The sequence below is a fragment of the Maniola jurtina genome, chromosome 14 (assembly GCF_905333055.1).
Source record: "Maniola jurtina chromosome 14, ilManJurt1.1, whole genome shotgun sequence".
NCBI lineage: Eukaryota > Metazoa > Arthropoda > Insecta > Lepidoptera > Nymphalidae > Maniola > Maniola jurtina.
The window spans coordinates 614,135-627,060 of record NC_060042.1 but is presented as its reverse complement, the minus strand read 5'-3'; the positions used below and the strand labels follow the sequence as shown (position 1 = coordinate 627,060).

At 36.7% G+C, this 12,926-nt stretch overlaps 1 protein-coding gene and 1 long non-coding RNA gene across 3 annotated transcripts in view; one reads left to right on the top strand and one right to left on the bottom strand.

Annotated features, from left to right (window-relative positions):
• The window catches only part of LOC123871573, a 21,836-nt gene extending 8,910 nt beyond the window's left edge, over nt 1–12,926 (bottom strand). Inside the window, exons 1-3 of the long non-coding RNA XR_006797284.1 lie at nt 12,916–12,926; nt 3,426–3,430; nt 6–11 (exon numbers count right to left, since the gene is read on the bottom strand). This is a non-coding gene — a long non-coding RNA (uncharacterized LOC123871573). The remainder of the gene's footprint in view (nt 1–5; nt 12–3,425; nt 3,431–12,915) is intronic.
• Nucleotides 3,004–10,248, top strand: LOC123871544 (oxygen-dependent choline dehydrogenase-like). 2 transcript variants are annotated; one of them, XM_045915400.1, is made up of 4 exons: nt 3,004–3,080; nt 6,832–6,958; nt 7,467–7,600; nt 8,104–10,248. In XM_045915400.1, the coding sequence occupies exons 2-4, from the start codon at nt 6,835–6,837 to the stop codon at nt 9,643–9,645; spliced, it is 1,800 nt and encodes a 599-aa protein (XP_045771356.1). In that variant the 5' UTR covers nt 3,004–3,080; nt 6,832–6,834; the 3' UTR covers nt 9,646–10,248. The 2 variants fall into 2 exon arrangements, with proteins under 2 accessions (XP_045771356.1, XP_045771355.1); XM_045915399.1 differs by lacking the exon at nt 3,004–3,080 and adding an exon at nt 5,248–5,553.

The window sequence follows — 12,926 nt, the reverse complement described above, 5'->3', positions numbered from 1 at the left end:
TATACAGAGATCTTCGGTCATCCGTCTAATCGTCTATTAATCTCTATTAATATAGGATAAATATTATTTTAATTATGATAAGTAGGTAGGTAGGTACTAATAAATCATTAAGATAATATTTTATTACTCAACTAGCTGAACCGTCCCGGCTTGTCACACCCTGTCTGAAAGACATTATTGTAACAGTAACATGAATTTAATGAATAAAAATGACTATTTAAAATAGAGCAACCGCCGAGTTTCTTGCTGGTTCTTCTCGGTAGGAAAGGCTTTCCAAACCAGTGGTATTCATAGGTGGCATTTGACGATTCAAAAGTAACAAGTAGTAAGTAGGTACCTACCTACTTGTAAAAGTTTAATTAACACTACCTTCGAAGATTATAAAACAATATACTTAAGAGGGCTCTCTCCGTCACTCGTTTCATACAATCGTAGTTCCAATTTCATTTGAATATTAAGCAACCAAAGTCCATGAAATTTTGCAGACATATTCTAGAAACTAATATCCCACCAAAAACATTTCATGTAAAAATGTAGCCAAGACTCACAAGTTCATAATGTTTTCACTGTTAAAAAGTTATGAGATCTCTAGTAGAGCCAAGCCCCTAGCTGAGCTTAGATTTCTGCTGGCCATGGGAGCTATCCGAAGTCCAAAGTAATATAGCTCTTAAATGTTCTTGACTGTATCACATTTATAACAATAAATAACAAATCACTCTACTTACAAGCTCTGATTCTACAAACCCTACATCTTGGTAAAAAAAGGACGGCTTGGCCGTTTAATGTTCGTAAAACTATTACATCACATAACATATTTTAAGGCCTTAAGGAATAGTTTGTTCGACAATTACTAATTTGTATTGTACTTCGTGATGGTCGCAGAAGCTATTCCGGGCTTAAATGTCATTTCAGATAAAAAATCCATGAACTGTAAACGGCCAAGCCGTACTTTTTTTACCAAGATATAGGGTTTGTAGAATCAGAGCTTGTAAGTAGAGTGATTTGTTATTTATTGTTATAAATGTGATACAGTCAAGAACATTTAAGAGCTATATTACTTTGGACTTCGGATAGGTCCCATGGCCAGCAGAAATCTAAGCTCAGCTAGGGGCTTGGCTCTACTAGAGATCTCATAACTTTTTAACAGTGAAAACATTATGAACTTGTGAGTCTTGGCTACATTTTTACATGAAATGTTTTTGGTGGGATTTCATTTCTTTTTGGCAGGTGTCCTAGATTTTTTTAGATCTATTTTTTGTAGGTACATCATTTTCATGGCCCACTCTCTATCGTTACCTCTTTTTTTAAAAGCTTTTATTCAACTTGCAATGTACTCGTATGCAAATATGTTTATTCGGGGGGAATCTTGCAACTCAATTTTGAAGCAGATATACCAAATTTCAGTCTTTTAGGGCTTCAGGAAACAAAGATACTTGGAACGTTTGATAAATCTGCCACGGACATCTTATCCTGAAAACTTTAGAATTCGAGCAACAGATTTTACAGATATGCATCTCATATACGAGAGGATGAAGGGGGACTCGATTTCTTAATTTATCTGTTGTTCATAATTCTTGAAATTCCTACTTAATGCCAAAGGACATCTTATCCTGAAAATATCAGCATTCTAGCGATAGAACTTACAGATTTGCTTTCCCCATACAGAGGCGTAGAGGGGTGAAATTTCCAATTTCTTAATTTTCCTGTAGTTTGTATGCAATTTCTAGTCTACATACCAAATTTCAGTCTTCTAGGACTTCGGGAAGTACCCTAGAATTACAGACTAGAAGTTTTGCCTGACAATTAATCTGAAACTATAAAAGCTAGACAATCGATACTCAATGCGTTTAATAAATCTGCCAAGGACATCTTATCCTGAAAATATCAGCATTCTAGCGACAGAATTTACAAATTTGCTTTTCTCATAAGAGGCGTAGAGGGGGGGAAATTCCAATTTCTCAATTTTCCTGTAGTTTGTATGCAATTTCTAGTCTACATACAAAATTTCAGTCTTCTAGGACTTCGGGAAGTACCCTAGAATTACAGACTAGAAGTTTTGACTGTAAATAAATCTGAAACTTTAAAAGCTAGACAATTGATACTCAATGCGTTTAATCAATCTGCCAAGGACATCTTATCCTGAAAATATCAGCATTCTAGCGACAGAATTTACAGATTTGCTTTTCTCATAAGAGGCGTAGAGGGGGGGAAATTCCAATTTCTCAATTTTCCTGTAGTTTGTATGCAATTTCTAGTCTACATACCAAATTTCAGCCTTCTAGGACTTCGGGAAGTACCTTAGAGGTTTTGAGTAGAGGTTTTGATGATCATCAGTGAGGGACGAAATCGGCGTATTTTAGGTATCAATAAATCTGTAACCATAAAAGCTAGATATTTGATATTTGGTATATTTGGTAAATTTGCTAACGACACCTTATACTGAAAATTTCAGCTTTCTAGCGTCATCCAGACCGAAGTTATGACGGGTCGAAAATACGGCGAAACACTTCGAGAAAAAGGTACGTAGCGCCCCGGCCGCCGCGTTTGGCTCGTCTTGGCGGGGGCACTGCCGTGCCCCCTGATATGTCTGTGGTTTTCCAGATGTCTGTTAAAATATTCGGTTTCAAAGTTACGCGGTCTTAAAAATTTACATACAAATCTTTGAGCCCCTGTAATTTTAAAACTACATATTTTCAGAAAAATCTAAAACACCACAGACACAGATATTAGTTTCTAGAATATGTCTGCAAAATTTCATGGACTTTGGTTGCTTAATATTCAAATGAAATTGGAACTACGATTGTATGAAACGAGTGACGGAGGAGCGCTGTTAAGCGTAGATTATACAGACATTCTACCCGTCATCTATTTTCTGTATAATATTAATATGCTGGGAAAATAGGAAATTTGACCCCAAGTGATTATTATTTATCAGTTCATTTTCCACAAAGGTTAAATGCTCTTCATATAAATACAGACTTTACAAACTTGAATGCCTAGAATTTAGTCGTAGCACTTATCTTAGAAGTCGAATACGAAATAATTAGGCTTAAAAAACTTCTGAAGAAATTTTGGTTAAGGTAAGTTTGATTTTTAACTCCCGACCCAAAAGAGGGGTGTTATAAGCTTGACATGTGTATCTGTGTATTTGTCTGTGGCATCGTAGCTCCTAAATTAATGAACCGATTTTAATTTAGTTTTTTTTTGTTTGAAAGGTGGCTTGATCGAGAGTCTTCTTAGCTATAATCCAAGAAAATCGGTTCAGCCGTTTGAAAGTTATCAGCTCTTTTCTAGTTACTGTAACCTTCATTTGTCGGGGGTGTTATAAATTTTTAATTTACACTTGTAATATACGTACCTACCTACCTATTGTAACTTGGCAATATGAATAAAAAAAAAACTAAAAAACCCCGATTGCGTACAACAAACTCTAAAATCAAGGTTTGTACTCTATAAATTAGCATTGGATAAGATCATAAATATGTAATATACTAATAGTCCTGAGTAGTTGGCTAAATATTTAAATAAGTACGTAATTTATTTCCTGGTTTCTAGTGCAAAACTACGAAAAATGAAGTGGTTGAGCCGTTGAGTTGTTATGACCGGACATAGAAACGGGCATTTTATTTGATTTATCACACAAAACTGCTTTCAAAATATACATTGTATATATTTTCGAACTCGCCTTTTAAATCCCTTTATTTTGATACCCCACTCGAAGGTCTTAGATTTTTTTTCTTTTGAGCTCGCACATAAAATCCACCATTTTGACTCTAAGAATTTAAGGTACCCAGTAACACTCGCGCTATCAAGACGAGTCTAATGACGTATTATTTATTAAAATCGCTTGAGCCGTTCAGTAGTTACAAGAAGACATAGAAACCGACATACATATACCTATACATACTGGTCAAACACATAACTCTCCTTTGGGCTTCGCCGCAGTCGGGTAAAAAGGGGTGATATGCCTAGTCGCCTAAACGTCAGCCTACACACGCACCTCTAACTTTTTACGAGTTATGTGCGTTTAAGCAAAGTAATACGACTTTCTTTAACGGTGATAGAAAACTTTGTAAGGAAACCTGCATATCTGAGAGTTCCCCATAGTATCATTTCAGAATGAGAAGGGTTTATAGGTCATACTCTACCACGCAGGTCAAGTGCGGATTGGCAGACTTCACACATCTTTGAGAACATTATGGAGAACTCATAGGCGTGCAGTTTTCTCACGATGTTTTCCTTCAAAAGCGAGTGATACCTTTTTACTTAATAAGGTGCTAAAAAGCACATAGGTAACTCCGAAAAGTTTGAGGTGCCCAGGATCGACCTTCAGAGTCCAGACACTCGACGAATAGGAATAGAAAACCGAAGTCTTAAAACTTACCATTACTGCTTATCTACTATAGACCTTCAGAACTTTCTGTCAAACACTCCTAATCGGAAGTTCGCGGGTAGTAGACCCGCGAACTTCCGATAGATAGGGATAGATGTAGTAAAATTGCTCGGTGTATTTTAACATTGTACTATATTTATTTTTATGAACACAGATTTTTTTTCTGTTTCATTTGATGATACTCGCTGCAATAACAAAAAAATTTTGGATACTCACTTTTTTGGATGTAACCTCTCTCTGGTAAATTGTTGAAATGTTTTTTTTTAAATAAAAATAGTAAGCAAACGAGCAGGCGGGGCGGCACCAGAGGAACCGGCAATGCGTTGCCGGCCTTTCAGGATTTTTTTGGTCCGCCCCTTTAATAACCCCAAGTTGTTACCTAACGGGAACATCGCAGAAGAGAGTTGATTCCACAGTTTACATGTGCGTGGGAAAAAATGATCAGGCACAACGGGTGGTCGACGTGCACCAGGCGCCCAGGTGCAGGTGGTGAGGGTGAAATTGCTTGCGTACGGTGCGGTTGGAAGGTGGATGGGATGAGGTCAAACAACTCTTCAGAACAGTCCCCATTATAGAGGCAATAGAATTTACCTTTAATTACTTCGGGCAAAAAGCAGGGTTGAGGCAATTTTCGGGGCATTGCTCGCTCTAGTAACACGTCTCTTCCTTGTTACCTAAGTACTTGCAAAACTACTAGTATTGCATTGTGCATAAGATAAGTATCATTAACCATTATCAGGGGTTCGTTGCCCTGCCCGCTGTACTTATGGAAAATACTACTTAATTACCAATGAATTATTATGATGAACTGAGTTGTAGTACTTAGATAAACACTTAGTGGAGCCGTAGTTTTTCCTCGTTCTAGTATAATTGTAAGTAGGTACTCGTACCTAGTCGAGTTCAATCTTTTAGAGTGATCGTAGACTTAGATGATATGCCATTTGCAATGCACGAATATCAAAAAATGTTTCGCAGATAAAAATTACAAACATTAAAAAAATATATACACAGTCGAATTGAGAACCTCCTCCTTTTTTTGAAGTCGGTTAAAAAATTACATCTGTTTAAATATTGTGTGATAAATGATAAGAAATCGCAAGTGAATAAAATTGTTTTCTCAAGATTTCGGCTCAGTTTTGAAGGAAGTGTGAATAACAATGGTATGTTACTTATTTACTTGTTTCTTTTTGTTGAAGTTAAGTTCGCATTTCGCTGTACCTACCTACCGTGTTTTTTATTATTTTATTAGATGACAAGTTGCCCTTGATTTCAAGGCATTTTTAAATTAAATCCATCATTTTTACTTCTTAAGAGGGCTCTCTCCGTCACTCGTTTCATACAACCGTAGTTCCAATTTCATTTAAATATTAAGCAATCAAAATCCATGAAATTTTGCAGACATATTCTAGAAGTAGAAACTAATATCTATGTCTGTGGTTTTCCAGATTTCTGTTAAAATATTCGGTTTCAAAGTTACGCGGTCTTAAAAATTTTCATACAAATCTTTGAGCCCCTATAATTTTAAAACTACTTTTTTCCTTTCATAATTCTAGGTCAACGGGAAGTATTCTTTATGTTTCCTTGACAGACACGACAGACGGACAGACAGACAGACAACAAAGTGATCCTCTCCTATCCTAAACTGAACCCTAACAAAGTAAAAATTTAGAAGATAGGTAGCTATGGGTACCCACAAGTATTATTAGATATCTACCTAATTAGTTTTTGCTAATATTTAAATGTCATTATAAATAGTTAAGTAATTTGGTAATTTACTCCACTGACTCGGAAGTACCTACTACCTACAATCTACATATTTTGTTTTTTTTTATAAGTTTGACGTGTGTGTCTGTGGCATCGTAGCTCCTAAACGAATGAACCGATTTTAATTAAGTTTTTTTGTTTGAATTTAAAATGTGTTCAAATTTTCAAAGTAAGATAACTATACCAAGTGGGTATCATATGAAAGGGCTTTACCTGTACATTCTAAAACAGATTTTATTTATTTCTATGCATAAAAGTTTTGGATTTATCGTGCAAAATGACAAAAAAATACCTGAGTACAGAACCCTCGGTGCGCGAGTCTGACTCGCACTTGGCCGGTTTTTTAAATTAATAAAACTTTGTACTCCTGAGGAACTACTGATTTGCATGCAGTGTTTACTTTTAAATGATTTATTGTACTTACCTAGTTGAGCATGATAGAAAAACCAATGTATTTATTAGAGTTATTAAGTTTATGTTAAATGGCTAGTAAACCCTTAAATAAATAAATAAAAAACTACCTTCTTAATACAAGTATTTCCTAGTGCAGAGGGTAGGAAACTCGATCTTGTTGTGTTTATTTAAGTTCAATAAAAAATCAAATTAATTTAGCTTGAAGAGGCTTGAAGTTTAAAAAAATATTACATAGCAAGGCTAACTTATTCAATGTTCAGGTCATGTTGGAGCCGACATGTGTTTCCTGTGGTCCTGCCGGGGTGAGCATTGCTGCCGCGCTGCAGTTCTTTGCTGCGTCACAGTGCCTGCTGCAAGAGCCTTGGCCCCCGCAGGCAGATCTTGAGAGTTAGTTCTCTGTTGCATACAGGCCATGTTGAAGTCGACATGCGGAGGCGGTGGTGCTGTCGCGGCGAGCATTTCTGAAGGACAATAGCGGGAACGTGCATGCTTTAGATTTCCCCATAATGTTGACGACAGACAAATAGACAGACAAACGAAATAATCCTATAAGGATTCCTTTTTGACGTATAGAACGTATAGAACGAGTATAGAACCCTAAAAATCAACGTCTATCAGTCCACCAAAATATGATATTATTTGCTCAGTCATTCATGCTAAGCTAATTTTTTTTAAAGAATATTAGCCATGCTAATCATGACTAATACTCCCCTTTCCACTCCAGTTAAGCGTAAAGCTTGTGCCAGGAGTGGGTACGACAATAGTGCAACGGGTGGGGTTTGAACCGCCGACCTTCCGGAATTCAGTCCGCTCCTCAACCGTTGAGCCATCGAGGCTATAGTGTTGGAGCTTATGTTAGTCCCTTCATAAAACCTTTCCTTCCATACCTTTCCAGATGGTTCAGCGTTCGACTTCATAGTGGTTGGCGCAGGAACAGCGGGCGCGACGCTCGCTGCGCGGCTCTCCGAGCTGCCTCACCACACTGTTCTGCTGCTGGAAGCTGGTCCTGATCCTCCGCTAGAGAGTATTGTGAGTTAATTGGGATTTTTTGTCTTCTCAGTCTCTTTGTTTTTGATAGACCGGTCTTGTTCCTCGCTTTTCTGTTGGACACGCTATACGTCTCCACTTCTCCCTAACAGCTGCCTTCGTCGTTCAGTTGTGTAAGGGAACATCCATCGCAGCACTCACTTGATTTGCCCATCTCATGGGCTGTGCCACGTGCTCTTGTGCCATTTACTCTCCCTTGAACCACTTGTTGTCATTAGTAGTAGTAGTTTTTACAAATCAAACTCTGAAAGGACATAGGTACTTTTGGGAAATCTATATATCACTATAAAAACAAAGGGGTGGCAAGTATGGACAGATCATGGCGACAAAATGGACGATGCCTAACCGATTCTTTTAATTTTGTAGAGTTCATTTCCAAACTAAAAGTATCAACTACTAAGTATCAAACATGATAATCCTTCTTCTTGTACCTAATTTAAGTTCATAGATTGAATTTGTGTTTTTCATTTTTATTTCATTATCAGATTCCGGAATATAAAGATGTGCTCAAAGAAAGCTTCTACGACTGGAAATTTACTACCACCAATGATTACTATTCAAGCCAAGCGCTAAAAGATGGCAGCCAAAAGCAACCTCGCGGCAAGATGTTAGGAGGAAGTGGTTCCATGAACAACATGATTTACGCCCGGGGCTTCCCCGCGGACTACGACGAATGGGCTTCAAAAGCAGGCGAAGACTGGAACTGGTCCAATGTTCTTCAATACTTTAAGAAAACGGAACATTTGACTGATGAACGGATAACCAGCTTCCCGGAACTAGTAAAGTATCATGGCTTCGATGGGGAGATCGAGGTCACTGGCAAGACTGAATCCTCATTCACTACTGATAGGTTCCTCGAAGGGTTCAATGAAATAGGCTTTGAAATCGTCTCCGATATGACGAATCCTAACGTTATAGGCGCAGGGAGATTTTCTCACACGATAAGAGAAGGCAAAAGACACAGTTCCTTAACAGCTTTATTAAATAAAGCATCCGAAAGAGACAACCTATTTGTTTTAAAAGATGCACTTGTTACTCAAATATTAATTGAAGATAATGTAGCGCATGGCGTTCGGGTATTGCTAGATGATGAAGAGTTTCATTTTTATGCAAAGGAAGAGGTTATAGTAAGCGCTGGGACATTCAATTCAGCTAAATTACTACTTCTATCTGGCATCGGACCAAAGAAGCATTTGGAAGAGGTAGGAGTAAAATTAGTACAAGATTTACCGGTAGGTGAAAATTTACACGACCATGTCATGGTAATAACATATTTAGCTGCAGAAAATGGCACATGTAATGTCGATGAGGGAATGAGCCATTTTAACACAATTAAATATCTTTACGATAGAAGCGGAACTTTAGCTGCAGCTTCAGACTTAGGCGCGTATATTTCATTCAATACTATAAACACAAACGTCCCAGATTTTGCAATTTATCCTACTTGTCTGCCGTTAAATTCAAATTTTTTCGCAGCTTGCTCAAATGTTTTAGGATTTAAGGATGAGATTTGCGAAAAGATTGATACAGTGAACCAAAACTATGAGATTCTGTCATTGGCTGTTGTGAAATTGAAACCTAAATCCAGGGGTAAGGTGATGTTGAACTCGGATGATCCTTTAGACGTTCCATTGATATATTCTGGGACTTTTAGCGATGCTAGTGATTTAGTGAACTACCCGGAAGCTATACAAGTGGCTCATTCGCTTGCCAATGCTACTTATTTCAGGTCTAAAAATGCTTTTGTATTAGATTTTGAATTGGAGCAGTGTAAAGGGTTAAGTGATACGAATAAAAAGAAATGTATAGCCAAAGCGACCACCATGTCGGCTTGGCACGCGGTAGGTACGGCAGCTATGGGGACGGTAGTGGATTCAGAGTTAAGGGTGAAAGGTGTAAGTGGTTTAAGGGTTGTTGATGCTAGCATAATGCCTAAGATTATTCGTGGTAATACAAACGCTCCAGTAGTTATGATTGCTGAAAAGGCAGCTGATTTTATTAAAGATAGCCTGGTAAGACGTAACTAATGATTGATTATTACGTTTGTATGGGCAGTTCATCCTTCGCAGGCCTCTTAAAATATACTATGTATTTTACTATAAATTTAAACTATCGTAAGAGATTTACATTATAAATATATAAGGACTCCAGATCGGTTTGAAACTAGTAGGGCTCACGTCAACTAAATACGTGATTAAACCCGGATACTTAGATAGCTATTTATACAAGGTATTGTTTGATTGTAGTTATTATAAAAAGTGATTAAATGATATCGCCTTTTTGCGACTACAACGTGTTATGTTAAAAAATTTGATTTTTGAGAAAAAAAAAAGATTTTCAAGAGTTGGAAATTAGTTTCTGTCGAGGTTAGGAGGACTGAGTGTTCTGTAGAGTTAACCGTTCAGTATCATAGATTAAGAAACAATGTGAATCGAATGTAATTTTTGTCAAATAATTAGGTTTGAATATTGTTAGTGGAAAATTACACTTTTCCGAAATACCATGTTGTAGTTGCAATCATATAATATGTTACCAATAGGATTACTTAATACTTAGATACTTATGTTTTTAGGGTTCCGTACGTCAAAAGGAAAAACAGAACCCTTATAGGATCATTTTGTTGTCTGTCTGTCTGTCTGTCCGTTCGTCCGTCCGTCGTGTCTGTCAAGAAAACCTATAGGGTACTTCCCGTTGAGTTTGACCTAGGATCATGAAATTTGGCAGGTAGGTAGCTATTATAGCACAAGTACAGGAATAAATCTGAAAACCGCGAATTTGTGGTTACATCATTAAAAAAAATTAAAATGTGTTTCAATTTTAAAAGTAAGATAACTATACCAAGTGGGGTATTATATGAAAGGACTTTACCTGTACATTCTAAAACAGATTTTTTTTTATTTTTATGTATAATAGTTTTTGATTTATCATGCAAAATGTCGAAAAAAATACCCGAGTACGGAACCCTCGGTGCGCGAGTCCGACTCGCACTTGGCCGTTTCTTTATAAATAATGGTGTTTACTAAATCTAACGCAGGCTACCTACCTGATTTAAAGATAATGTAAACTGTCCATTAGTAATTTGGTAGTATATTATATTACTATTATTATTATTAAGCTAGTTCTAGTAGAATACAATAGGTATTACTTATGATATGTTATTTAGGTATTCGAAATAGAACTTTATTTTTTTAACAGAAATTACTAGTTCATATTTTTTTTCTAAATTATTGAAATAATGGTTTCATTCTTTATTGATGTAGTTTTCTAATTAGGTACATTATGTAGTTACATAAATTATTGTGATATCAGATTGTGTACTAATCCAAGTTCCTAGTAGTTCGATAAATAGTCTAGTTTTTATAAAATGTAATAAGTACCTACTTATATTATATTAAGGAATATCTAACTAACTAATATTAAATATAATGAATACAACATTTTGGGGTTTTTATTTCATTCCTTTTTAAACACGATTGGATAGGTTAGTAATAAGTATATTTTGCTGGATCGAAAAAGAACCGAAAACTGCTTCAAATATCAAATTTTTAGTTTTAATTGCAGAAAGATAAAATAAAAACATCAGCGGCGTTCATTTAAAAACCTACGATCATCATAATATGATATAGGTACTTAAGTACTTGCCGTATGAGTAGGTATGACTGTGTGTAATTAGTAGGTATTGAAGCAAAATTAAAATAATTATGTAAATATGTAAACCTATGATGTGCAAGTGCGGAAATGTCATAGCATTAGGTAAGAGTCTACACTTTCTCTGATGGCCCTGTGCCTTTAGTACAAGTTTGTACGTTTCGATTCTCGAAAGCGTTGATAGATTTGGATAATCGAAATATTCTAACGTCAAACGTAACGTTTAGTAATCTATACTAATAAATTAAATAATAAAATAAAAGTAGTATAAAGATTTAATTCGGTGTATTTCGTGGGCTATGAAGTAGGTGATTTATCGGCGGAGGTGTTTACAGATTGTTATATATAGTTGGATTACTGGGCGGTGTTTCACCTCCGTGCCTCAGAAAGCACGTAAAGCTGTCGGCCCTTACGCCTGGTCTCTCTCCGCTCGTATCGACTCTCCGTCCTAGCACGAGCTATGAGAGTGAGGGAATAGAGAGTGCACTTGTGTTTGTTCACACACTTATGCACTATACTATCTTCCGCACAGTTGGATAGGTAATCTCATGGAGATTAATTTCATAGAAATTAATAGCTGGGTACAACCACGTGCCTATGCACAGATCATGGTAGATTCATTTGACGATTCAAAAGAACTTGCACAAGTTTTTTTTCACGTCACGAAAATACGTCAAATATACCTATAATGCCAATTTAAGATTGAAGAAAGAGTTTATTTGTATAAATAAATTTTTCGTTGCATGCTACGAGCGTATTGGCTTACGATATGTTACCTGTGGGTATAATCTGGAAAACTTGCATCAATAAATTAATACAATCGCAGTTGTAGTGCTGAATTTATAGTATTCTTGAGGCAACAATGCATTGCAGCCAATAGAGACACTGTAGCTGTCATTTTACTACAATCGAGCCACTAGATGCATGTTGACAATGCAGAGCGTTTCGACCGTTGACCATGAACTGTAACTAGCTTTTCGATTCTTTGTAATACCACTACCTATCCACCCACAGCGCATGATAGAATTTCAAAATTAAACTTTTACAAGTACACCTACAATTGAATAGTCAAAAGCATCTACCACTGGTTCGGAATGCCTTTCCTACCGAGAGGATCTCTTATTGTTACAGTATTTCGTTTTCGATTCGATGCTCGAAATCTAATATCGAGGCGATATGTGTAAATTCGTGCTAGGCCCGTGCAGCCGTGCACGAGCTATGCAACCAGTGGCGTCCGTGCCCGTGGTGTCCGTTTCACCCCCGGAAAGGAGACGCATCACCTTGGTGACGAGACGTAATGTAATAACGTAACATATACGTAACGCACGTGCGTGTGTTATTGATAGGGCTAACGGCAAACGACGTTAATTTTTTTTAAATTCCGTACCTCAAAAAGAAAAAGGAACCCTAATAGAATCACTTTGTTGTCTGTCTGTCTGTCTGTCCGTCTGTCGTGTCTGTCAAGCAAACCTATAGGGTACTTCCATTGACTAGAATCATGAAATTTGGCAGGTATCTACTACCTAGGTACCCGTCTAGTCTAGTAGTGCTTTACTTGTGCTAGTCTTATAGCACAAGTAAAGCAAAAAATCCGAAAACCATGAATTTGTGGTTACATCACAAATAAAATTAAAATTAAGTTCGTGAACAAATAATTAAT

What these genes read in the sequence shown, in the direction of transcription:
- LOC123871544 (XM_045915399.1), top strand. An exon ending in CCCGCAGGCAGATCTTGAGA is followed by an intron (nt 6,959 to 7,466) that starts GTTAGTTCTCTG and finishes ATACCTTTCCAG; the next exon opens with ATGGTTCAGCGTTCGACTTC. An exon ending in ATCCTCCGCTAGAGAGTATT is followed by an intron (nt 7,601 to 8,103) that starts GTGAGTTAATTG and finishes TTTCATTATCAG; the next exon opens with ATTCCGGAATATAAAGATGT.